Source organism: Vanrija albida (genome assembly GCF_041260175.1).
Source record: "Vanrija albida strain AlHP1 chromosome Unknown contig_6, whole genome shotgun sequence".
Lineage (NCBI taxonomy): Eukaryota > Fungi > Basidiomycota > Tremellomycetes > Trichosporonales > Trichosporonaceae > Vanrija > Vanrija albida.
In genome coordinates, this window is record NW_027191425.1 from 2,366,444 (window position 1) to 2,390,314 (window position 23,871).

Consider the following 23,871-nt stretch of genomic DNA (forward strand, 5'->3'; position numbering starts at 1 on the left):
AGATCCGGCTGCTGTTTGTCAAGGGAGGGTCGATGTGCTGCACGTGGGCTGCGACGGGGTGCTCGACCAGCTGAGGGGGGTATAAGACGAGACGAGACGGACGAGGGGAAAGCGAGAGTCAATGTCGATGTTTGTCGACGTCGTTTGTGGCTTCGGGCCGAACATTACGCCCACGGCATGACTGCTCAGTAAGCGCCGGCGCGCCGGCGTTTGAGACCACACGGGCTGTGAACACTGCTGACGCCCAGCGTCGACGGAGAGGAGCATGCAGACGGCGACATGCATGCTTGGCCTGCTCGACAAGCTGTATAGTGCATAGAGAGAGACATCGGAGCTGATCCAGCACATCCACGTGGTGCACGTGTTCTCCACGCGTCTCTCGGATCCGAGCGGCTGAGGCCGACTCGTCGGACCATCGGCATGTCGTCATGCGCTCCGCTGTTGTGATTTGTGACCTCTTACTCGACGTCGACAAACGGAACCGACAAGAGACGAGCACCACGAGGGGACGCGACGAGACGAGACGAGAGAGGACGAGTGAGCGTACTAAAGAGGAGCAGGACGATATCAGATAGCCACCTTGCCTCGGCAGAAGCACGACGACAACACCCGACGACTCACGACCCCGCAACACCCACGGCCCGACCCCGCTCGGCCCCACCCACCCCCATACCCACCATGACAGCCATCACCCTCGACGCCATCGTGGCCGCCGCCCCGCCCGATGTGCGCGAAATCCTCGAAGAGGACGACGACACGCGCGCGTACCTCGGCACCGCGCTCGCCGGCAAGACGGGCGAGGACGCCAAGCGCGCCGTCGCGCCGTTCCTTGGCCTGAGCGCGCGGGACCTCGACGCGCTGTTTGCTAGGCTGAGCGTGGGCGGGGAGGTCGCTGCGGCCTCGGCCCCCGATACCCCGGCGGACACTCCCCGCGCCGGCTCGCCGACCAAGAAGGCGCGCAAGAAGGCCGAGCCCAAGGCCAAGGCTGCTCCGACCGGACCCGTCATCCAGGCCTACTCCCAGCAATCGCGCTTCCACAACGAAACCCTGTCCACGCTCAGCAAGGACGTCGACCTCAAGGGTGTCAACGTGTCCATCGGGGACCGCGAGCTGCTCGAAGACGCCCGGCTCTGGTTCAAGGCCGGGACGCACTACGGCCTCGTGGGGCGCAACGGCGCGGGCAAGTCGACCCTGCTCAACGTGTAGGTTGGCCGGCGTGGTAACTCTAACCCGGCGCAGCATTGGGGACAAGTCCCTCGTCGGGTTCCCGGAGAACATCCGCACGCTGTACGTCCAGCAGCTCGACGTGCTCGACACGGCGCAGTCGGTGCTCGACGCCGTGCTCGCGGCCGACGGCGACCGGCTCAAGCGGCTGCGCGACGTCACTGCGATCGAGGAGGCGACGGCGGCTGGCGATGGCGCCGCGCTGAACGCCGCCCTGGAGGGCTACATTGCGAGAATAGCCGAGCACAACATCTTCCTCGCGCAGAAGACGGCGACGCTGCGCTCGGGCGCGCGCGGGAAGAAGGCGCGCGGCGTCGCGCTCAAGGCCGAGCAGAGCATGGTCAAGGAGGTGCGCGACGAGCTGTACGGCACGGGCAGCCCGGCGCCCGACGCAGAAGTCGCCGCCAAGGTGCTCGAGAAGCTGTATGCCGAGCTCGACGCGACCGATGCGCACTCGGCCGAGGCGCGCGCGCGCGCCATCCTGGGCGGGCTCGACGTGACCGAGGCGATGCAGGACGGGCCGGTGAGCGCGCTGTCGGGCGGTTGGCGCATGCGAGTGGCCATTGCCAAGGCCATGTTTGTGCAGCCCGACGTGCTGCTGCTCGACGAGTGCACCAACCACCTCGACCTCGCCGCCATCGCCTGGCTGCAGGAGTACCTCAAGAGCCTTGAGGACATTACCATCGTGTGCGTGTCGCACGACCGCGACTTTCTCAACGCCATCTCCGAAGAGATTATCAGGTTGAAGGAGCGCAAGCTCACCTACCACCCGGGCAACTATGACGAGTACGAACAGACCGAGGACGAGCTGCGCAAGAAGCGCGAGCGGCAGCACGAGGCGCTCGAGCGGCGCAGGGAGCACGTCAAAAAGTCGATCGAGGGCTTTGTCAAGCACGCCCAGCGGACGCAGGACTCGAAGGTCCTCAGCCAGGTGGCGTCGCGCAACAAGAAGCTCGAGCGCATGGCGGGCATCGACAAGACCGAGGACGGAAAGCGCTTCAAGGTATCGTACTGGGCCGGCTTCCACAACACGGTGCGGCCAGAGATCGACCTGATCCAGGTGGAGAAGGAGGTCGACTTCAAGATCCCCAACCCCGAGCCCCTGCGCGCGTCGGGCCCGCTCATCTCGCTCGCCAACGTGTCCTTCTCGTACCCGGGCAAGAAGCGGCGCGTGCTCAAGAGCCTCGGGCTGAGCATCATGCAGAACGACCACATCGCGCTGCTCGGCCTCAACGGGTGCGGCAAGTCGACGCTGGTTCAGATCCTCGAGGGCGGGCTGGCGCCGACGCACGGGACAGTCGAGCGGCAGCCGCGCCTGAGGATAGGGCACTACACGCAGCACTTTGTCGACGAGCTGTCTGGCGAGTCTGGGCCGGCGCTGGCCCTGCTCATGACGCGCGCGGTGGCGTTCCACGCCGAGTTTGGCCTCGACCCGCCCAAGGAGGGCGACCTCCGCCGCTGGCTCGGCTCGTTCCAGGTCTCCGGCGACCTCGCCACGCGCCCGGTGCACACGCTCAGCGGAGGGCAGCGCGCGCGCCTCGCCATGGCGCTCATGCTGTACGATCAGCCGCACATGCTGCTGCTGGACGAGATTACCAACCACCTGGACATGTACACTGTCCAGGGGCTCGTGACGGCGCTGACAGAGTACGAGGGGACGGTGGTGCTCGTCACGCACGACCGGCACTTTGTGCGCGAGGTGGCGGACGATGTGTATGTGCTAGATGGGGGCCGGCTCACACGGCTCGAGGGCGGCGTGGATGAGTATGTCGCGCAGTTTGAGTAGGCCAGGGAGTAGGCCAGGCCGTAGGCCATGTTGTATGCACCTTTGCACCCTCCGGCACCGGGCAGCGGGCAGTGCTGCTGCTGTTATCGTCCACCGCGGCCGAGTACGACTGTAGGAGTTTCTCAGCGCCAGACACTCCGGCCGGACGTCGGTGAATTTCACGCCGTCGTCGCTGCCATTGTCAGGAGCACACTGCGAGCACAGCTGGCCGTCATTCGCCATTGCGAGGACTGGGAGCTGGGAGCTGGGAGCTGGCAGGCTAAGAATACATGGGCGGGGTGAGTTGCTGCGTGGGCCAGTCGCAGGCCGTGGCGGCATCGGCGCTAGCGACGGGCCACCCGCGGCAGATAGGCGAATGCTTGGCGGGCCTGGAACGGATTGGATTGCGACGCGGCGCGGGCTCGGCGTGGTGCGATAGACACGGTCTCGGACGCCGCCTGCATGCGCCGGGCGATGCTCGGCGCAGCATGCATGCAGTCCGAGAGCAGCAGTGAGGGGCAGCGGCGTGCTTGCCCTCGCGGCGACCGGAAGCCCGCCGACGGCGCGGCCGAGAAGTGGCGTTAAGCTCCATCGCGTCCGGCCCGACTGCTTATCTCTGTGCTCGCTCGCCCGACTGTCGCGGCAGCTGCCCGGCCAAACAGCCCGCCGTAGGGCCGTAAGCGAGACAGCCGCAGTGTACAAGTACAGCGCTGGATAAGGCAGGGGGATGCCCATGTCTTACATCTTCTACCTCCCAACGGCCACAGCCAGCAGCATGGCGCTCATCCCGGACCGGCCCCTCGCCCCAGCTCGAGCGAGCAGCGCGATCCCCGACGCCGGCAGCAGCGCGCCGTACCTCCCCGACCTCCCCCCGCCGCCGGGTGCCCGGCTCTCGCTCCGGCGAGCGCGCGACGTCGCGCGCGCGCTCGAGTCCCCCCGCGCCGCAGCGGACGGAGAGTACCGCCTCGCCCTGCTCAAGAGCTACATCGACTTCAAGCTCACGTACCACCCGCACGCAGGCTTGCGGCGCAAGCTCCGGCCGCTGGAGCGCGCGTTCCCGCAGTACCGTGGCACGTTTTGCGCCGCGCGCGCGTTCTACTGCCTCCCGCCGGGGCGGGGGGACGGCGAGGACGAGGGGGAGGGCCGGCTGCCGGCGCTCATCGGCGCGGCGACGGCCCTGTTCGCGACTGCGCCAGCGCCGCCGGTGAAGACGCCGCGCCCGTCGCTCGCCGACCTCCCGCCAGCGTACTCGGAAGCACCGCTCCGCCACGACGATGTCATCGGCCACTTGCAGCGCATGGTCGAGGCTGAGCGGTTCGCGCGCTGCGCCGCCGAGCAGCGCGTGGCGGCCGCGTAGAGATGTACTACTTGTTGATACTATGCCACTGTATTATAGCTCGCACCGGCCAGACTGGCCCCGGCCAGCACAGAGCTCCGAGGCCCCAGAGTCGGTGCGGCGGGGTGGCGAGGAGCGAGGAGCGCGCTGCTCGGCTGCTCGGCTCGGGGCACTGAAGCGACTGGCGGGCCAGGCCCCCTCCTCCCTCCCACCCATCCACCATGCCCCTCATCCCCGACGACGACAGGCCGCGCCGGCGCGCGCACCACGCCGGCATGATCCCCGACGCCGAGCGCCCCGGGCCCGACGTGCTCGTCCCCGACGTCGGCAGCCGCCCGGGCAAGCGGGTGGGTCGGGGTCCGGCCCCGCTGACGCCAGCACGACCACCACCTGCACAAGGCGCGCGACGTCGCGCGTGCGCTCGCATCCGACCGCGCGCTCCTCGACGCCGAGTACGGCCGTACACACCGCCGCTGACACAAGGTACCGCTCCACCGTCGTCCGCGCCTACCTCGACCACAAGCTCACGCACCACGCCAAGGCCGACGTCGGGGGCAAGCTGCGGCACCTCGAGGCCGAGGTGCGGGGCGTCTTCGGGCCCGCTGACCCCAGTTTCCAGAGTACGCCGACACGTTTGAGGCCGTGCGCGCGGCGTACGGCCTGCCGCTGGGCTTGGGGGAGCACTCACCCCGCTCGTGGTTCAGCCGCAGCCCGCGCGTGCGCTCGCGTGTGCCCTCGAGCGCGAGCCTGCACGCGGACGACGACGACGTGTTCGCGTGCCACGGCGCCGGCGCGGGCCAGCGCCTCGAGGCCCACCCGCCGGCGTATACCCCCGCCGCGGTGCTCGCGCCGCTCGACGTCAACGCGACGATCGCCGAGCTCCAGCGCCGGCTCGAGGCTGAGGCCGGCGCGCGCCGCGCCGCGGAGCGCAGGCTGGGCGAGCTCGGCGTCGACGTGCCGCCGGCGCCTAAGGCCGACGGGGCGTAAGATGTACATGTGACCACGACCTGTTGGAGGCTCTGCATGCGCACGACGTGGCCCCGCCGCCTCAATCCCACCCCTTGACCCGTCCAGAGTCGGCAAAGTGGACAGCGCACCTGCTGTCCTCTTCCCGGCCCGGCTCCTCGCCTTCCCAGATGACGAGATCGCGCGGAAACCGTTCTATCGCCCAGCCTCGGGACGTCGCCAGGCCGATGACGGCCGCGTAGTCGTGCACGTAGGCCCTGCGCTCGACGCGCTCGCGCGCCGTCTCGAGATCGGCGACCTGAATCGGCCGCAGCGGCGTAGGCAGGTCCAGCACGACGACCTTGATCGCGCCGCGCTGCCCGACACGGAAGGCACAGTAGGGCCGGCTGTAGACGGCGACGGCGGCCGTGCCGAGCTCGTGGGCGAGATACGTGAGGTCGTCTTCGTCCTCGGGGTTGAGGCAGAACGGGCCCGGGAAGGCGACCTCCATCCGCGCGAGCTCGGGGATCGAGTGCTTGAGCCCGTATCGCAGGAGCTGGCGCGACACGTCGTCGCCGCCGGGCCCGGCCCACGCCCACACGACGCCGTGCTCCTCGATGCTTGCGACGGGGTGCGAGGGGAGTCTGACCTCCCTGCTGTTGCTGCGAAAGACGAGCGTCCTGCCGTCCGTCGGGTCGAGGGCAAAGTCGCGGAGCGGCGCGCCGAGGTAGTCGGCTAGACGCTCGGCCAAGAGCTCGGCCTCGAGCTCGGGCTGGCGTAGAGCCGCGCCAGGAAGGGGTAGATGAACCGATGCTTCTCCATGGCCCGGGGGTGGGGGGTGGCGAGTCGGGGCGGATAGAGCGGCCTGTCACCGGCTCGCTGATGGCCGTTGGTCTGAACGTGAGATTGGAGATATCCGAGGCCGTCACGACCTAAGTGCCGTCAGCGCCGTCAGCGCCGTCAGCGCCGTCAGCTTGGTTGCCGTCCGAGGTCACATGATCTTGCCAACGACCAACTGCACCTGCGGAGATAGGCCGGCGCCGCGCTGGCGGAGTTCACGGAGCTCTGAGCTCGTGCGGAGGAGGTGGATGTTATCGATGTGGAGGTGGAGGAGATGCGCGTCGCCGGGGAGGTCGCCGGGGAGCTTATCGCGGGATGCCGGCCCTCCGCTGACTCTTGGCAGTCGCTCGACGCTGCCAAGGCGGACGTGTCCGACCCGGAGAGCCGCTGTCGATCCTGCATCCGCCACGCAAGCATAGTGAGCACGCTGATCTCCGTGCGCATCGGAATCGACATGCACTGACTGACAGGACAGCCTGGCCGAGCCATGGATGGCAGCAATCACCGTGATGAGACGCGACCCTCTAGTGCGCGCGGCGCGCCATCCGTGGCGGAGGGGTCCCGCCAAAACGTCTCTGCGCCATGCTGACCAATCCCCGCCCGTCTCCACCATACGGCCCCTCGTCGCCGTCGCACGCGGCCGCGCTGTCGTGCTCGTCGTGTCCGCGGGTGTATGTTTGCTGCGATACGTCGTAATGTGCAGAGGTCACATGACACCGCGGCGGATGCCCGCGCGCATGCGGGACTCCACCGGTCCGAGCGGTGGCGGCACCACTCCTGGTCCACGCCACTATATATGCGACGAGGATTTTTCTGGACGAGACACAGACAGAGACACATGACACAGACACACCACACGACACACTACACACCATGCCGTCTAACCCGTTGACAAGTGGTACCATGCTCCTCCAGCTCGCGTTCGGCGCCGAGCGCGTCGACGTGACCCGCCCGGTGGAGGTAGGCACGGCTGTGGCACATTGGCCGAGACTGACGCCCCAGGTTCCCCGCGAGGTGCGCACGACGAGCGAAGTGTCCAAGTACCTCGACGGCAAGACCACCCACCAGTGAGTAGCGTGCCGTGGCGCGCGCTGACGCCAGCAACCGCGTCGCTGTGCTCGAAGCCTACATCGCCCACAAGGACCGCACAAAGCTGCGCCCGACGCCGACGTACCTCGACCTCAAGCTCATCCCGCTCGAGCGGACGGTGGGTGCGCGCGCGGGGCTCAGCTGACGGCAGTACCCGCAGTACGCAGCGGCTTTCCGCCAGGTCAGGCGCGCCCACGGGCTGCGGCAGAGCCCGGTGCTGTACCCCGAAGACGAGGGCGAGCTGCCCCCGTATGAGCCTTGAGTGGGAGTGTCTGTTTGTTTGTACTCTAGTCCGGGCTGTACGTCTATAATGCCATGTCTTGGGTCAGTGTGAGTTGGTGCCATGGTCTAGCCCGATTATTCACAACGTTGCATCATTCTTACCAACGACCTGCTACGCCCCTAGTACTTGTCATGATCGCGGCCGTACTGCGAGCTGTTCTCCACGTCCTGGCCAGAAACGACGCGGTTGACCTGGTTCTGCTGGCGACCCTCCTGGCGGTCCTTGTCGGCGAACGTGGCGGTCGTGTGGTTGAGGTAGCGGAAGTAGGTGGGGAAGACGAGCGCGGCGATGAACGAGGCGCAGGCAAGGGCGACCCAAGGCCAGACGAGGTTGGGGTCGTCAATGACGTCCGAGAGGGCAAGCGAGATGGCGCTCGAGATGGCGGTGGCAAAGAGGAACAAGGCGTAGACGAGGCCCTTCATGCGCGCCGGCGACTGGGTGTAGGCAATCTCGTACGCGGTGACGTTGACGAACAGCTCGCCGATGGCCGGGACCACGATGGGAACAATCTGCCACCACAGGTTGACCTTGGACACCTCCTCGCAGGTCGAGGCGTACTTGCCACAGGGGGAGGTGGCGTAGATGCGCGCCTGGAGGATGGCGGCGACGATGCATCCAATGGTGGCGAGCAGGAAGCCGATCGACATGCGCGTCATGGGCTTGACGGGCCGCTTGAGCCAGATGAAGAAGGGGTAGATGCCGTACGTGAGGATGGGGGAGAAGATGATGATGGCGAGCGGGTTGAAGTTGGACGAGATGTCGGACGGGACGTTGTTGAGGATCATTGCGTTGCTCATCGCGCCCATCTGGTTTCCGATACCACCGTCCGAGAGGTTGAAGATTGGGACCAGGACGAACACGGCGCACGCCTTGATGGCGGTGCGGATCTCGTCGACAAAGGTGTCGTCCCAGAAGACCTTTGCCGGGTCGATGTCGGTGCGCTGGAGGAGGTGGCTGGGCTTTGCGCGGTCCCACCAGGCGTCGTCCTTCTTCCACGCGCGCCAGCCGCCGTTGGACAGCAGGATCTTGACGACGCTCCACGCCTCGAGGACGACCGAGCCCTGCGGCGGGGCCTTGTACAGCTTGTTTGACGCCCACAGGAGGTTGATGGGCATGAGGATGTAGATGAAGGCCGGGAGGACGAAGGCGAGCCAGAAGCCGACCAGACGCTCCGAGTAGGTCGTGGCGAGGGCGAAGAAGCCGCCAATGTTGATGGACAGGTAGAAGATGACGAGCCAGCGGGACAGCGTGATCTCGGGGTCGACGACGACGCGCTCGCCGCTCTTGAGCGTCTTGAGCGTCGGGCGCTTGACCGGCAGCTGGTCGCAGAGCAGGGGCGCGAGCGACGGCTTGATGAACCCAGCCGCGAAGGCCAGGATCAAAATCGAGATGATGAAGGCGGCCAGCGAGCCCTCGGGGTGGAGGATGACCTTGGGGATGGCGGGGATGATGAGGAGGATGTGAGCGAACGCGCCGATGATCGTCCCGATCCAGATGGCGCGCCAGCGGCCTAGCTTGGTGTCGGCCAGGATGGCGCCGAGGATGGGCACGACGTATGCGAGGAAAGAAAAGGTCGTGGTCAGCGCGTTGGCGGTTACCATGCCGCGGCCCAGCGCGCCGGCCTTCTGGTTCTTGCCGGCCTCGCCCTTTGCGACGGCGCCGGTGCCGCTGCCGCCCGCGGGCAGCGGGTTCTTGATGAAGCTGAAGAAGACGCCCGACGAGCCGTAGTAGGACGCGCGCTCGGCAAACTCGACGAGGCAGAGGAGCAGGACGACGAGGCTGGGGGGTGTGAGTGGCGCCACTTGGTTCGGGTCCGGGCGCCTGCCACAACTCACGGCATGCCGGCCGGCACCTTGCGCAGCGTGCTCAGCTCCTCCTCGGTCGGGATGGTGTCGGGGTCTACATCGCCCGGCGAGTCGACGAGCACGTGCGGCGAGTCGGTGTCGATCTCGTACTCGCCCAGATGATCCTTCTTATCAGTGCCCATGGTGTGTTGCGGTTAGGTCTCCGAGGGAGAGGAGAAAAACCTCGCCGTATCTTAAGTACCCCCAACCCCGCCTCTAGCGCTGGTCGTCTGCTCTGCGGCTGGTAGCTCTATGCCCGATTGGAGACGGTCGGGAGTGGGGGGCCTCACGACGCGCCATTAGCTGCTCAATGGTGTGATAGGCCACGCAAGTCTAGCGAGCGTTGGAGCGCCTCCTCCGCTGCCCCTCTACCCCCCGCCACGCGCGGCATTCACCAACAGCGCACAACCGCTATCACATGGAGCCCGGAATGACGCCTTGCGCGTGGGGCATGGCGAAGAGCGTGCCCCCTCCGAGCGTGTGCCGCCTGATGGCAGGTACACCAGGTACGACGTGCACCACGCGTGCACCTATCGCCAAGAGGTGGCCAGCGTGGTGAGAATAGAACAGCCAAGGGCGAGGTCGACCAACAGGACGCATCGGGGTATCGCCATATCGCGACTAGCGTTTCAGTTACGCCAGCTGGAAATAGCGCGAGCGGGTCGACCGATTGCGCCATCCGCCATTCGCGGGGGGAGGCAGACGACGCGGCGCACGCGCAGAGGAGGCCCGAGTGGGTTGCGCGACACCATGTGGTGACCGCGATATCCGCTTGTTTGTGCCCGTTGCGCCGTCGCACGGGGCCGCCCGCAGGCAGCTCTTGCAGGCGGTGACCGGGCCAGCGCCATGTTTGTCTCGCGACCGCCCCACTGGCGCCAAGCGATTCCAATGGGCTGTGGGCAAGTGACACAGCTGTTGCGGGCTCGATGCGGCGCAGTGGGCCGGCGCAATGTGTGCCTGCGTCGTCAAAGTCAAATTGGCCCAACCCCACTCGTCAGTACTCGAGCCGAGACGCCGGGGCGCTTTCGACATGCCGCGTCGCACGCGGGGCAGGCACCCAGGCCGGCCAGCACCCAGGCCAGGCGCCAACGTCGCCCTGGCACACTCGCCCCGCTCATAAAGTACATTTGAAGTCTAGATCAGCGCCGTGATCCGCCATGCCTCCCCCGCCTAGTGTCCAGTGCAGCAGCCTACTCGTCGCTGCCGGACGACGTCGAGCGCGCGTCGACGCTCGTGCCGCTCGCGTCGCGGCGCGCGGGCTTGGCCTCGTCGGCGTTGCTGAGCGCGGCGCGGACAAACGCCTCGACCTTCTCGAACGCCGGCGCCGACGTGTAGCGGTGCGAGCGGGGGAGCGCGCCGATAGCCTGGGTGTGAGCATAGTCCCAACCCCCGACCCACCTTGTTGTACACGAACTGGATGACGGCCTCGCTCGCGGGCGAGGGGGCAGTCGCGTCCGCACGGCCCGCGTCCTCGCTGCGGGGTGTCAGCCCAGCTGCCGTGCGCCCCGCGGAGCCAGCTTACATCTCGAGCACCTTGTCGAGCACGGCGAGCGTAAACGTCGGCGTGTCGATCGCGTCCCACGTGCCCTTGTCGCGCGCCGTCGCCCACGCCTGCGACGCCGAGCGGCCGGCGACGAGGCCGGGCGCCAGGTCGGCGGGCCAGGCCGCGCGCGGGAAGTGGGCCGTCGTGAACTCGGGCGGGGTGGCTCCGGGGCGGGGCATGGTGTCGTTGGGGGGAGTGCGGTTGAGGAGTTTGGTTGTGAGCGGGTGGTTATTAGACTGGCGGGTGGGCTAAGGAAATAATTCTTGGCTAGAGGGATGGCATTCCGGCGACAGGGACGAGGCGCGGGTGAGCGCATGAGCGACTCGCTCGTCCATCCGTCATCGTCGTCGACGCGACGCGGCCGCTCGTCGCATGCCCAGACGCGCTCTGGGCAGTGGCGGGGCTCGGGCACCCGCATGCATCTTGGCCTCTTGGCGCCGTCTTGAAACGCGACGAGAGAGATGGTGGGGGCACGACGCTCGGTGTCAGCAGGCAGTAGTTTTCCAGGAGTGGTGCGCCAGATCTGACCAATGCCGCAATCTTGTCCGAGATGGTGAGGATGATGAAGGGGCGAGTGGGGCGACGAGGGAGACGAGGGAGTCGCCGAGGGACTCAATACGCCGAGGAGCGAGGACAGAGGACGCCGGCGCCACGTCCCCTGCCGCCACGGGCGCCACAGGCCCCCCTAGAGTGACAGCCCCGGCGACTGAGGCGCCGAGGCGCAAGGATCGAGGACGGTGCGGCGTGGAGGGGCGGAGGGGAGAGGACGGTGCATGCACATGCATAGGATTGCTGCATCCAGCAGCGGCGGCGGCGGCGGCGGCGGCCGCGGCGGCAGCGGCACTCCCTCCCGCTGATTGAGCCACCGTTTGCCACTCGGATCCGAGCAGGACCCGGCAGGACGCGACGGGACGGACTCCGCGCTCGGCGATCGCGACGCCGAACGGCGACGACGGCGGTGACGACAGCGGCGAGCGGGGACCCATCCCCGTTGCTCTCCACTCCTCCTCTCCACTCGTCCTCAGGCCATGTCGTCGTCGTAGCCAGCGGATGCCTCTGTCGACTCGATCACTGCTCGCCCCCGGTTCCCGACTCGCGCGACCATCGCCCCCATCGCCGCGTCTTGGCACCAGCCCACTGTTTAATAACACGAGCCGCCGCCCATCGCACTGCCCATCTCGCATCCACCCTTCTCCCCCCATGTCGTCGGCGTACGCACACTGGCAGCTCGCAAAGGCCCTCGCCGCGGCGTCGTCGCCCGACGCAGCGCTCGCCCAGCGCGCGGCCAAGCGCGCTGAGCAGTGGTCCAAGACGCTGGCCGGCATGGCCAGCGGCGCGCTCACTATCGGCGCGCGCACGCCCACCACCTTCCCCGCGTGGGTGACGCTGCAGGTCGCCACTGGGGGCTTCGCGACCGGCACCGCGGCTGCCGAGGGCCCGCTGGGCGACGACGAGAAGGCGCTCGCCGCCGAGCTCGGCATCGACGCCGACGCCCCGGCCACCCGCGAAGCCCTCTTCGCCTACTTCCTCTCCGAGGCCGGGCAGGCGCGCCTCCTCGCGGCCCTAGACAGCGGCGAGTACCGCATCGACATACCCGAGGACGCGGCGCTCCTGGCCGTCGCGTACCTCGCGCGCGCGGGCGACGCCGCCGCCGCCCTCGAGATCGTCGAGCGCATCAAGCCGTACGCGCGCAAGCTGCGCTTCGCCCCGCGCCTGCTCGCCGCCGACGGCACGCTCCCCCTCGGCTGGGTGTGGCGGTACGACGCTGCGCGCGCCAAGGCCGTGCTGTCCGCGCGGTGGAAGTACTCGCGCATCGAGGCGCAGCGCGACGCCCTGGCCGTGTGGGCGCCGTTCGGCGACAAGGCGCTGGCCCTCTTCGCGGACTATGCCGGCGCTGGGGCGACCGAAGGCTGGAAGAAGGCTGCGGCGGCCCTGCTCGCCGAGTACGATGCGCTCGCGGCTGCGCACCCCCTGTCGGCGAAGCACCGGCGCGTGTCGGGGCCATCATCCAACCTCGGCGCGCTGCTCGCCGCCGCACGCAAGCTCGTGGGAGGGGAGGCGCTGTCCCCGCGTGAGGAGGGCCGCGTGCGGCTCTCAGTCAAGGATATGAGCGCGAAGCGTGCAGCAGCGGGGTTCACGGCCATCCGTGCGCTCCAGGCGCGCATCGCCGCGCTGCCGGCCCACGACGTGCTTGCCGCCATTGCGGCGCGCCGACTCGACACGCTCAACCTCGCCGCGTCAGAGGGCATCGCCGACCCGGCGGCGTTCGCCGCCCCCATCACGGCTGCTGAGGCCAGCGCGTCAGTTCCGGCCGGCACGAGCCTCCCGCCCGTTGTCTCGCGCACGCTCGAGCAGTCGCGCGCGGCGCCAGCGGCCGAGCTCGTCGCCGACGGCACCGTGCCCTCTGCGACGGACTTCAGCAGGCTCGTGCCGCGCGCGGTCGCGCCGACCGTCGCCAAGGCGTACGATGACGCGGTGCTCGGCCGCCTCATGGCGCGGCACCACGCCGCGTTCGCCAAGCGCCGCTCCTTGCTCCTCCTGCACTATGCCCACCAGGTGCGCGACAGCGAGCTGCCGTGGCTCGCACCGCTGCTGCAGTTGCGCAAGGCGCGCGGCGCGCTCGCGGCCATCACGAGCGTCGGGCAGACGTCGCTTGCGGCGTGGCCTGGTACGATCCTGCCCAACCCGCTCGTGTCGCAGCTCAACAGCCTGTGGCGCACGTCACTGCCTGTCAAGTATGATCCTAATCCACCCAAGCGCAAGCCGAACGAGTACCGCCCGCCCGACGCCGACGAGCCCGGCCACCCCCCAGCCCCGTTCCTCGAAGAACTCGCGTCCGACATCTTCATGGGCAGCTTCACCGACAAGTTTGCCAAGGCGGCCCGCGACGCCGCCCCGCTGCTGGCGGGCTCGCTGTACGCGCGATACTACGACGTCGACACAACCGCGCGCATCCAGACAGGCAAGGACCTCGGTGCGCTGTGCTCCGAACGCGTGGCCAAGCGCGGCAAGGGGTCGTACGTTGCGACGAATGGCGCAGCGATCGAGCAGGCGCAGATCATCACGACGCACAACCTTGCACTCCTGGCGTCGAGGTTTGGCGTCGAGCCGGGTGAGCACGACGCGTGGGACTCGTGGGCCGTCGGTGCGTGGCACCAGGCGGTGCTCTCCCTTCGGCGTGCGGCCAAGAGCTACGCCAGCCACCGGTACACGCGCGCGCTGGCGTACATCAAGGACGCGGCGTACGCGCTGCGCCAAGCGCTCTTCTACCTCTCGCAGGCGGACGAGGGGGCCGAGGCCGAGTTCATCGACGCGGCCAAGGCCGGGCTGCGGTACAATGCCAAGGGCCTCGACGCGTGGGTCAGCAAGGTGTCTGCGAGCGTCATCGCCGGCGTGCAGGACGTCGCCGGCGGCGCGTCGTTTGACGCCGAGGGCAAGTCGCCCAACGGCCGGCAGCTGCTCGGCTGGAGCCTCGGCGCGCACTGGGTGCTCGAGGATGTGAAGAAGTATGTGGTGATGCGGCCCAAGCCGCCGGCACCGGTGTGGTCGTACCAGGGCGAGGGACTGAGCGATGAGGAGGAGGAGGAGGAGGAGGATTCCGAGCACGACGAGAACGACAAGAACGAGGATGGTGAGCATGCGCAGGAGAAGCCGGAGTGAGGTGTGCATAGGGCTTGGGTTACTGTTTCTTTCTTTCTTGTTGCATATGCACTGTATCATGTTTGCGGCGAGTTGGCGGCGTCGGCGACGGGGGTCGGCGTCGGTGACCTGGCTAAGGCCGAAGCGGGGCTAATGACGTGACGTCAAGCGCGTCCAACGCGTCGACAACGACCCCCACAGCGACGACACTTGATGTTTCAGCATCTCTCTCACCCCCTCGACGCAGCTACGACCACGCCAACGACATCATGACAAAGGTGAGCGAGCAAGCAGCTCCCCGCTCACGCCCAGCCCAAGGCCCTCCTCTTCGACTGCGACAACACGCTGGTGCTCTCCGAAGACCTCGCGTTCGCCGGCGGCGCAGACCTTGTCAACCGCCTCCTGGCGGCCAAGGGCGTCGCCAACGCGCCGACATTCACCGGCCGGGGCCTGATGACCGAGTACGTCGGGCAGAACTTCCGCGTCCTCCTCGCGAACCTGCAGGCGCAGTACGGCTTCACGCTGAGCGAGGGCGAGGTCGACGCGCTGGTCTCGAGCGAGCTCGACAACCTCGTGCGCCGGATCGAAACCCCGGGCGAGCTGCAGCACTGCGTCGGGGTTGAGGCTGCGCTCGAGGCCGTCTCAAAGCAGCCCTACACCCTCGCGGTCGTGTCCAGCTCGGCACTGTCGCGCGTCAACGCCAGCCTGAGGGCGACCGACCTCGCGCGCTTCTTCGCCGACCGCGTCTACTCGGCCGCCAGCTCGCTCCCCGTGCCGACGAGCAAGCCCGACCCCGCGATCTACCTGTACGCGCTGAGCGAGCTCGGCGTGGGCGCGCGCGAGGCCGTCGCCATCGAGGACTCGAAGAGCGGGACGACGAGCGCCGTCGCCGCCGGGATCCCGACGATCGGGTACCTCGGCCCATATGAGGGCGAGGAGAGGGGCGAGATGGCGCAGGTGCTGCGCAAGGCGGGCGCGAAGGTGCTCATGGACGACTGGGCCGACTTTGGGCGCGCGCTCGACGAGATCGCGGCGTTGTAGGTGGGGCGGCGGCGGCGCACCGCGGCGCGGGACGTGTGCGCGGTCGACGCCTCCGCCTGTTCTCATGCAGATATCGGCGTCTCACTCGCAGCTGACGGCGCATGTTGACGGCGCTGCGGTGCCCCGGTGTCGCTGACCTCCTCACATCAATCGCCGGGGCGACTTGCATCCTGACACCGCCCAACACCCACGCCATGCTCAACTACAGCGCGCACCCCTCCCTCGTCGACGAGATCATCGCCCACGCCGCGACCTCCGACCTGCGCACGTACGCCGCCCTGCGCCTGTGCTCGCGCGCCGCGCGCGACGTGGCCGACGCCCACGTGCTGCGCCATGTCGAGCTCACCGAGGACTGCGCTGGCCTCCACCCGCCGCGGGGCTTCTCCCCGCGCCTGCCGCGGCGCAGCGGCCCCGGCGATTATCTGCCCTTCGCCCCGCAGCACGTCCGTGTCCTCGACATCGACTGGGACGACCGTTATGCCGCCGGCCATCATGACGACGATCTCGAGAAACTCACCTCCGTGACCACGATGCGCCGGCTCGCCGACGGGCGGGAGAACTTCGACACTCCGACGTACTTGCGCATCCCCGCGCCCACGCTTGTCGACTTCATCCGGCCGTACGCCCGCAGCAGCCCGATCGTCTTCGACCCCGTGGTGCGGCGCTACGTGCTCCATCTGACTTGGACGCCAAAACTGGGCAGTCGGGCGCAGTTTGCTCGCCTCGCCTTCAGCGCTCACAGCCTACGCGAGGTCGTGCTCGTCCTCCGCCCGGACGGGCATCGGTGGACCCCGGACGAAGAGTACCGCTCGCTCCCCGAGTTCCTCCCCGACGCGCTGCGCCTCGGGTTCGACGTCGTCAAGCGCGGCGGCACGCTGACCGTCGTCGGCGGCGAGCTGGTCCACCCCCTCCAGCTCGGCGGGTCCGCGACCGACGCGCGCTGGAAGACGGACCTGTGTGAGCGCGTCGTGTGGGGCTTGTGGCGGGATGGCGGGTACAACGACGGCGCGGAGCGCATCCGCGTGCTGCGTGTCGTCGACTGGTGGCGCGAGCTCGGGGCGAGGAAGGAGATCGAGGGGGTGTGGCCCGAGGCCGAGGAGCAGTCCGAGGAGCAGTCCTAGAGGTAGTCCGAGGACGAGATGCCCGAGGGCGGGGCACAAGAGGCGCAGCAATCGCATCGTCTGCTCACATCGCACGCTATCGTACACCCGCATGTTACAGTACATCGAATCCAAAGCCCAAACCCCCCCTATCCCTCGTTGTCGGCCCACGGCCATCTCCCCTCGATCACCTTGCGCTCCTCGCCGAGCTCATGCCACCAATCGACCATGCGGATGACGCGTATCCGCGCCTTGACCTGCTCGTACGGGCGAGCATCCGGGTCCTTGGCCCACGCCTCGCGGATGAGCCGCTTGGTGAGGTAGATGGACAGGCGCGACCCGACGTCAACCTCGTCCTCGCCCGCGTCGCCGAGCTGCAGGGGGTGGACCATCTCGGCGCCGACAATAGTCAGCGTGCCGCCGCGCTTGATCACCTCGAACGCTATGCGCAGCGCGCTGGTGATGAAGGCCGGCACGGAGCGGTACTGCTCGTCTGGGAGCCAGTCGCGGCGCACTGTCGGCTTGAGGGCCAGCACGACCTCGCGCAGCTTGTCCATGTTGTCGAGCCGCAGGCGGGTATAGTGCGGACTCGGGTACACTGCGTCCCAGTGTAGGTGCAGCACATACCGCCGGGCCTTGGGCGGCAGCGTGATGGACATCGAGTCGAGCGTCGTCGAGCTGCGGCTCTTGCGGTTGCGCGGGACGCGGACAAAGTCGACGACGGTGCGTGCCGGGATCCAGGCGGATTCCGGCCGCGAGAGGGTGCGCCGCCAGCGGCGGTCGTTGAACCGTCTCAGCGTGTGGAGGTTGCTCAGGCCGTGAGCAGCGAGTCGGGGAGGGACGTCGACTCGACCCAGTCGTGGAAGTCGAGGTCGAGCGTGTGCACGTATCGCGGCGTCCACGGCAGGTGGCCCTTTATGCGGCGGGGGGGCAGGCCGTCGCGCGGGGGCACGAAGGCGGGGTAGCGCGCATCGCGGGCAATGACAAAGGCAAACTCTGTGCGGTTGCCGCTGATCGTGTGGTCGTCTGGCACCTCGATGGCCTCGAGCTCGGTGTGGTAGACGAGCCGGCGGTCGACGTTGTCCCGAAACTCGCGAGACGTCGCACGGAACGCGGCGAGCGTCGGCAGCGCGCAGTAGTCGAGCACGAGGTCAATGACGTCGGGGTAGGCGGTGTGGTCGAGCATGGGGAGCATGGGCGCGGATGCGGCCTGCGCGCGTGTCGAGCGGCGTGGGATGGAGCGTGAGAGTGCAATGAGAGATGTCGTGCACGTCGTGTGATGAAGACCTCGTGATGCATGCTGGGCTTGCCGCTTGCTCACTGTCTCCGTCGCCTTAGTTAGCTCAACCTCGCGTGTCTGCTCCCCCCTCGTCTGTTTGCATTCCAGGCGCTAATGGACCCGCGCCAAGGATAACGACGACGTCACGAGGTTGCCTGCCTCCCATTGCCGCAGGTAGTCTCCCCCCGCTCCTCCCCTCTACGAGCGAGCGAGCACGAGCACGACAACGTGACTACCCGTTTAGCCATTTTTCGCCAGTCTCGACACGGCCATGGCCCACGACGAGCCCACAGCCAGGCGCTGCTCTCGGCCGATAACGCGTCGAGTAGAGGGTATAAGATATGCATGCAAGCAGCTCTGCACTGGCTCCACCTCCCTCCCTCTCACTCTAGCCAGCTGCACTGCACCTCTGCACCGCACCCCAGCCGCGATGCACCCGCCAAGAAACCTCGCCATCGCCCAGTGGCTGCTCGCGGCCATCACCGTCCTGTGGGCGACAACAACGTGCCGATCTCTGTGCGCCGATCTCGCGCACCCGCCACACGTCTCGGCACTCACTGGCACCGCGATCAGCGCGATCGACGCGGAGAGTGCGCTCGAGGCGGCCGCGGGCTGGCGGCCGCTCCTCGGCGCCGACGACGGCGGAGATCCGAGGCTCAGCGCCGCCGGCGCGCTCCCCGCAACCCCGACCGCCGAGCACAAGCACACGCTCGACCCGCACCTCGCCCAAGCGCTCAGCGTCACGCCCCGCCGCAAACGTTCACGACGGGACGCGCGCGCTGAGGACAGTGTAGAGCACCGCGCCGAGCACACCGACGCACCAGCAAAACTGCTCAGCAACAACGGATTCCGCGCCGACGACCTCGCCGTCGCCCCGCCCGCGCCGTCGTGGGCGTGACGGCCCTGCGCTACGGCGCGAGGCCGGGCCTCTTGTATTTGCACAATGTAGTGCGTTATCGCTCTAGCCAGCGCCACAGTGTCGTCGCAATTGACTCGAGATGTGCGGGACGGGACGAGGAATTTAGATGGCCGGTGACGTCGCCACCGGTCGACAACTCGCCATGTCCGACAACACCGACGCGCAGCACGCGGCGCTGACCCGGCTCGTGACGCAATTTGACGCCACCGCGTGGCCGTACGACCTCCTCATCGATGCGGATGGCGCGCTCGCCGTGCGCCTACACGACGAGGGCGACCTGGGCGACGATTTCGACCCCCGCGTGTACGATGATGCACTGGGCGATATCGAGGTCGCGCTCGCGGCCGAGCTGGCTCACGTCGACGGGTACGTCGTGGAGGAGGGCGTGGGCCGCAAGATCGAGGGACACATGATCGAGGATGTGCTCGCTGCCGGGCTGTCGCGCCGCTCGGGCTTGGAGCCGGCCGCGAGACCACCCGGCGCCGCCCCCGACCCCGACATGCTCAAGGCCGTGCAGCGCCGCCTCGCGGCCCTGGACAGCACGGGAGAGCCGTACACCCTCGCTGTGGTCGGCGGCGGGCTCGTCCTCGACGCGAACCCGAGCTGGAACGTGCCCCCCTCCATGCGCGGGGCGATGACTGACCACTCACACTTCTCCATGTGCGGCGGGAGCATCGACTCGGCGCAGGTCCGCCGTGGGCTCGACGACGGGCCTTTTGTGCGCCTGCGCAAGGTCGATGGGCGGTACGACGAGGCCGAGATCGCGGCGCTGCTCGTGCGGCCGGAGCCACCACGCCCTCAGCTCGAGGACAAGGGCGTCGACTGGGACAACCTGCTCGGTGGAGAGGAGGTGGTGGACGATGACGCTGCGGCGAGGACGTGGGGATAGGGCGCTGTGGTGGCATAGCGCGTTCGCGGCAAGCTCAGCAGCTCGAACGCATGTTGACGCCGCCACCGAGCCAGCGGTGCCCCTCATGCAGGCCAGGTGCAGCCCGCAACCAGATTCGATGAGGCGCGTGGTCGAGTGGTCTCGACCAGAGCTCGGCTCTCCCACTCTGTCCGGTTCACCCGAGGACTCGGGATCGAGCCCCAGTCTGTCCGGTTGGCCCGAGGACTTGCACATCGAATCAAAGCCTGTCTGTACGGTCACCCGAGGACTCGCTTTTTGTGTGTGTGCTCCGAGTTGTGTGTGGGTGCCCCGCCGCCACGCGCCACGTGCAAGCCCGGAAGGCATCTCTCGAGGCTCCACTACAGTTCCTCATCCTCTTATCTCCCCCACAGCTTCTCATCCCCTCATCCCCAGTATTGTACATTGTTGCATAGGCCCCCTGAATACAGTTTATGAGACCAAAATAGATGTGGCGACGATGCCACGGCTGCGCTTCTCTAATGCGCGCGTGGGCGCGATGTGGTTACTGTAGGTACCGCCTACAATAACAGCAAGAGGAGAGTCTTTACACACAAGACTGAAGATGCCCCAAACCTCGGTGCCGCTGCTTAGCAGGCGAAGGGGTGGTGGAACGAGCCCTTGGAGTAGCCCGTCTTGATGCTCATGCCGGCCGAGTAGAGACCGAGAGGGGTGATGGCGCACGAGATGAGGATGACGAAGATGGAGAAGATGTAGAAGAACCACTTGGCAGGAGTGTCGATGGCACGCTCCTTGTCGCCCTCCTTGGCGAAGCGGGGGTGGTTGTCGTAGATCCAGAGGAATCCAGCGCCGCCACACACGAACCACACGGAGAAGAGGGACGAGACAATGGTGAGGAGGGGGTTGAAGAAGGGGATGAGCTCGGAGAGGATGAAGCCGGCGATCCACATGATGGCGACCATGAGCATCCAGTACATCTGCGCCTTGAGCGACTTGGACGTAAGGAGGGGCGAGTTGCGGAGCGTCGTGACGTAGATGTACTTGATGCCGACGTTGGCGCCGAGGATACCCGAGACCATGATGGTGACCATGGCGATGGCGTAGGCGGCGATGCCGAGCTTGTGGTCGAGCATGCCGATGGCAGGCGAGGTGGTGTAGTCACCGCCGTAGCAGTAGATGACGGTGCCGACGACAATGTACGAGATGGTAGCGACGATCTGGGACATGGCGAACGACTTCTTGAAGTCGTTGGGCTTCTTCATCTCGGAGCAGAAGGAGAAGCAGGCCATGTTACCGCCGTACGCAAAGACAATGTTGGTGAAGGCGCCGAGCACGTCGGTGAGGGTGGCGTGGGTGGGGGCGGCATGGTACTCGACGGGCGCCTTGGCGGTCTGGGCCTTGAACTTGTCCGAGTGGCGGCCGATTCCGACGCCGATCATGTTCATGAACGACGCGATGAAGATGCAGGCGAGCGAGACAAACGAGAGCCACCAGAGCTTGTGCCACTGGCGGTTGTACGACATGATGATGGACACGATGGTGACGATGAAGCCCCACCAGACGTTGCAGATGACGTGGTTGGTCATGAACTCGAAGGCCGTCTGGCCGACGAGGACGTGCGAGCCGGCAAGGCCAGTTGCCTGGGTGAATGTTAGTGGCTGCTGCGTGCCAAGGAAGCCGAAAAATTGCCGTGCTGGGTGACCGATGCCAAACCCGCCACACAACACTCACCTTGAGCACCATGCCCCAACCAAAGATGCGCGCACCCCACTTGCCGAAAACAACACCGCCAGCGTCACCAAAGTGCATGACACCCATGTGGCGGATCTTGAAGTCGACCATGATCCAGGCCGTCAGGAAGGCGATGAGGCCGAGGCCGAGGGTGGTGATGATACCGCCGGCCAGGCCGAGGCGCTGGAAGACGGAGGGGAAGGAGAGGATACCGAGGGCGATGTTCTGGGCATGTTAGGTGGTGCACGAGGGGCAAAACAGCGGGGCTGAAACAGCTCGTTGCCGGCGCAGCAGCAAGCCGTGCCTACTCGCCACACTCACCTCGGCAGTGGCGATCAGACCAGCACGGAACCAGCCCATGGTGCGGAAGTCGACATAGTCGCCATTGTCCTTGGCGTCACGCTGCTGGTGGAAGGGGTCGACCTCAAAGTTGGACTCGAAGATGGGGTCGAGGGTCTCGCCGGCGGCGGCGTGGGCGACGACCGACTCGGCGTGCTTCTCGTTGCCGTAGCTGGTGCCCGTGACCTCTGTGCCGTGCGAGACGGTCTTCTCAATGCCCTGCTTGTCCATGGTGTGTGCGAGAGATGGGAAGGAGAAGAGTGGGAAACCCTAGTGAGAAAAATATCAGTCCTATATCTACCCTGGGCAGCCGCTGACAAAGTTGACGACGACGAGGCGACCGAGGTGTGGGGGTTTGCGGGGCTCGACCCTCGGCCTTTCGTGGGGCTGTCGGGCAGGCGAGGACAACGAGCGCATGAGCGAGCGAGCGCGCATGGCGGGAGCCAGCCTGCCGACGACCATGGCTTTCGGAATGACCGTGTGGGCGCTCGGTGGGCCGGCGGCGGTGACCGGCCGTCGCGTCGTCAGTCAGTCGTGTGGCCGTTGACTCGGCGACGCCGGCCCTCGCTTCGCTTGAAGCGCTGCTGCGGTTGTTTTTCCCATTCGGCCCATGTGTATTCCAATCACGGCGGCTCGATCCCGGCCCTGTCAATCTCTGTCCGTGCCCTGTTGGTTGCCGATGGCTGCTGGCCGCGGCTGCCTGTATGTAAACGCAAACGGGTCGCCGACCGGCGCCGGAGCCGCCAGGGGGAACGAGGCACTCATTCCCTGAGGCACATGGGCAACCAGGCGTCCCAGCATGCCGCTGTACCGCCGCCCGCCGCCGGGCAGCGTATTCGCCCGCCGGCCGGAACTAGGGTGGGGGAGACGTGCATGCAGCACGCTGCATGCTGATATCCCTTGAGCTTGGTGCGAGCGGAGGTGGACATAGCCACGTCGCCCGTTCCATTCTGCGACGACGACGAGTGCCTCGGTAAAATTTTATGGTGTCCGAGTCGGGTCTGTATTTGGAACTGGATAATGGCTTGGCGGGTTGATGGGGGGGTCACATGAGTGAGTGAGTACCACGGCCCGGCGTCGCCTCGTTCGGGTGACTGGCACGATGCTGTTCTTGCACCTCAAACACGGCCACACGCCGGACGTCACGCCTGTCAGCCTGCGTGCCATGCATACGGAGGGCCGCAGCAGCATCTCAGATGAAAAACCTGATGCCTCGTTCAAAATTCGAAACAGCTGTTCGCAATCCGGCCTGTTGGCCATTGTTAAACGTTTAAATCACCCGCGTCCCTGACATTTACAGCATCAGTCGGATCAGGCCCGCCAAAAGACCGAACGACTCGGCCGCGCACGGCACTGTGACTGGTCGCCGCAGCAGCGGGCAGCCGCATCAGCCGCCGCCAGCCGAATGGGAAATGGCAGCAGAAGCGAGGCACGACGTTGGCGGCGCCAGCCCGTCATGCATTCGTGCTGCGCTGGCTGGCTGCCCCGCACACCCCACCTGCTCGCGGTCGCCGAAACGTCGGCCCATCGGTCCTCGGAGCGGTCGGAGCGACGCCCCCGGGGCCAGCACGCCAGCACGCACATTTCACGGCGGCCCGCGGTGCCATCGCTGCGAGCCCGTGGGGGCCATGACCGAGAGTTGCGTGCGCTGCGTCGCTGCGCAAGCTCGGTCAGTCCGCGACCGGGAGAGGACGGGGCGCCTTGGGGCGACGAGGAGGGGAGCCGGGAGACGATAGCCCCGCGAGGTAGCACCGGTGCCGCCGTGGGGAGCGAGCGTGCCGTGCCGTGCTCACGGCGTTCACATCGTCATGGAGCCGTGTCAGACGGTTCTTGCCCTGCGGCCACTGCCCACTACTACTCCGAGCGAGCGGGACCCTGGTTGGTGGACGGCTGGGAGGTGCGTACTCGTGACTTTGGGAGTTGCTGCCAAAGTGGTGTTTAGCCAGAGTACAGCCACAGCCGCAGTGTTTAGCCTGGGTACATGTACGACAAGGTACACGTCAGAGATGATGCAGATCGCCGCTCATCTACATCCCTGGTCACTTGACTCGAGAGTGCAAACTTGGGATGAGGCGGGGCGCAGCCG

At 67.1% G+C, this 23,871-nt stretch overlaps 15 protein-coding genes across 15 annotated transcripts; 9 read left to right on the forward strand and 6 right to left on the reverse strand.

Annotated features, from left to right (window-relative positions):
* Positions 1 to 678: 678 nt before the first annotated feature.
* Q8F55_008349 (uncharacterized protein) lies at positions 679 to 3,010 on the forward strand (the record flags this gene model as incomplete). The annotated part of the gene is made up of 2 exons (XM_069356746.1): positions 679 to 1,202; positions 1,240 to 3,010. 2 exons carry the CDS (start codon positions 679 to 681, stop codon positions 3,008 to 3,010), a joined length of 2,295 nt encoding a protein of 764 aa, XP_069206587.1.
* A 712-nt stretch (positions 3,011 to 3,722) lies between these two features.
* Positions 3,723 to 4,346, forward strand: Q8F55_008350 (uncharacterized protein; the record flags this gene model as incomplete). Its single annotated transcript, XM_069356747.1, has 1 exon — positions 3,723 to 4,346. The coding sequence occupies one exon, from the start codon at positions 3,723 to 3,725 to the stop codon at positions 4,344 to 4,346; it is 624 nt and encodes a 207-aa protein (XP_069206588.1).
* A 200-nt stretch (positions 4,347 to 4,546) lies between these two features.
* Q8F55_008351 (uncharacterized protein) lies at positions 4,547 to 5,312 on the forward strand (the record flags this gene model as incomplete). The annotated part of the gene is made up of 4 exons (XM_069356748.1): positions 4,547 to 4,672; positions 4,704 to 4,777; positions 4,809 to 4,905; positions 4,938 to 5,312. The coding sequence occupies 4 exons, from the start codon at positions 4,547 to 4,549 to the stop codon at positions 5,310 to 5,312; spliced, it is 672 nt and encodes a 223-aa protein (XP_069206589.1).
* A 61-nt stretch (positions 5,313 to 5,373) lies between these two features.
* Q8F55_008352 (uncharacterized protein) lies at positions 5,374 to 6,599 on the reverse strand (the record flags this gene model as incomplete). Its single annotated transcript, XM_069356749.1, has 3 exons — positions 5,374 to 6,042; positions 6,292 to 6,414; positions 6,579 to 6,599. The coding sequence occupies 3 exons, from the start codon at positions 6,597 to 6,599 to the stop codon at positions 5,374 to 5,376; spliced, it is 813 nt and encodes a 270-aa protein (XP_069206590.1).
* Positions 6,600 to 6,983: 384 nt separating this feature from the next.
* On the forward strand, positions 6,984 to 7,461 carry Q8F55_008353 (uncharacterized protein; the record flags this gene model as incomplete). Its single annotated transcript, XM_069356750.1, has 4 exons — positions 6,984 to 7,070; positions 7,113 to 7,177; positions 7,212 to 7,317; positions 7,351 to 7,461. The coding sequence occupies 4 exons, from the start codon at positions 6,984 to 6,986 to the stop codon at positions 7,459 to 7,461; spliced, it is 369 nt and encodes a 122-aa protein (XP_069206591.1).
* A 140-nt stretch (positions 7,462 to 7,601) lies between these two features.
* Positions 7,602 to 9,469, reverse strand: Q8F55_008354 (uncharacterized protein; the record flags this gene model as incomplete). Its single annotated transcript, XM_069356751.1, has 2 exons — positions 7,602 to 9,261; positions 9,318 to 9,469. 2 exons carry the CDS (start codon positions 9,467 to 9,469, stop codon positions 7,602 to 7,604), a joined length of 1,812 nt encoding a protein of 603 aa, XP_069206592.1.
* Positions 9,470 to 10,516: 1,047 nt separating this feature from the next.
* Positions 10,517 to 11,048, reverse strand: Q8F55_008355 (uncharacterized protein; the record flags this gene model as incomplete). The annotated part of the gene is made up of 3 exons (XM_069356752.1): positions 10,517 to 10,690; positions 10,725 to 10,800; positions 10,849 to 11,048. 3 exons carry the CDS (start codon positions 11,046 to 11,048, stop codon positions 10,517 to 10,519), a joined length of 450 nt encoding a protein of 149 aa, XP_069206593.1.
* Positions 11,049 to 12,069: 1,021 nt separating this feature from the next.
* On the forward strand, positions 12,070 to 14,529 carry Q8F55_008356 (uncharacterized protein; the record flags this gene model as incomplete). The annotated part of the gene is made up of 1 exon (XM_069356753.1): positions 12,070 to 14,529. One exon carries the CDS (start codon positions 12,070 to 12,072, stop codon positions 14,527 to 14,529), a length of 2,460 nt encoding a protein of 819 aa, XP_069206594.1.
* Positions 14,530 to 14,777: 248 nt separating this feature from the next.
* Positions 14,778 to 15,549, forward strand: Q8F55_008357 (uncharacterized protein; the record flags this gene model as incomplete). Its single annotated transcript, XM_069356754.1, has 2 exons — positions 14,778 to 14,786; positions 14,821 to 15,549. 2 exons carry the CDS (start codon positions 14,778 to 14,780, stop codon positions 15,547 to 15,549), a joined length of 738 nt encoding a protein of 245 aa, XP_069206595.1.
* A 194-nt stretch (positions 15,550 to 15,743) lies between these two features.
* Positions 15,744 to 16,670, forward strand: Q8F55_008358 (uncharacterized protein; the record flags this gene model as incomplete). The annotated part of the gene is made up of 1 exon (XM_069356755.1): positions 15,744 to 16,670. One exon carries the CDS (start codon positions 15,744 to 15,746, stop codon positions 16,668 to 16,670), a length of 927 nt encoding a protein of 308 aa, XP_069206596.1.
* A 128-nt stretch (positions 16,671 to 16,798) lies between these two features.
* Positions 16,799 to 17,308, reverse strand: Q8F55_008359 (uncharacterized protein; the record flags this gene model as incomplete). Its single annotated transcript, XM_069356756.1, has 1 exon — positions 16,799 to 17,308. The coding sequence occupies one exon, from the start codon at positions 17,306 to 17,308 to the stop codon at positions 16,799 to 16,801; it is 510 nt and encodes a 169-aa protein (XP_069206597.1).
* Positions 17,309 to 17,460: 152 nt separating this feature from the next.
* Positions 17,461 to 17,844, reverse strand: Q8F55_008360 (uncharacterized protein; the record flags this gene model as incomplete). The annotated part of the gene is made up of 1 exon (XM_069356757.1): positions 17,461 to 17,844. The coding sequence occupies one exon, from the start codon at positions 17,842 to 17,844 to the stop codon at positions 17,461 to 17,463; it is 384 nt and encodes a 127-aa protein (XP_069206598.1).
* A 514-nt stretch (positions 17,845 to 18,358) lies between these two features.
* On the forward strand, positions 18,359 to 18,826 carry Q8F55_008361 (uncharacterized protein; the record flags this gene model as incomplete). Its single annotated transcript, XM_069356758.1, has 1 exon — positions 18,359 to 18,826. The coding sequence occupies one exon, from the start codon at positions 18,359 to 18,361 to the stop codon at positions 18,824 to 18,826; it is 468 nt and encodes a 155-aa protein (XP_069206599.1).
* A 163-nt stretch (positions 18,827 to 18,989) lies between these two features.
* On the forward strand, positions 18,990 to 19,736 carry Q8F55_008362 (uncharacterized protein; the record flags this gene model as incomplete). The annotated part of the gene is made up of 1 exon (XM_069356759.1): positions 18,990 to 19,736. The coding sequence occupies one exon, from the start codon at positions 18,990 to 18,992 to the stop codon at positions 19,734 to 19,736; it is 747 nt and encodes a 248-aa protein (XP_069206600.1).
* Positions 19,737 to 20,344: 608 nt separating this feature from the next.
* Q8F55_008363 (uncharacterized protein) lies at positions 20,345 to 22,016 on the reverse strand (the record flags this gene model as incomplete). The annotated part of the gene is made up of 3 exons (XM_069356760.1): positions 20,345 to 21,355; positions 21,447 to 21,671; positions 21,768 to 22,016. 3 exons carry the CDS (start codon positions 22,014 to 22,016, stop codon positions 20,345 to 20,347), a joined length of 1,485 nt encoding a protein of 494 aa, XP_069206601.1.
* Between the last annotated feature and the right edge of the window lie 1,855 nt (positions 22,017 to 23,871).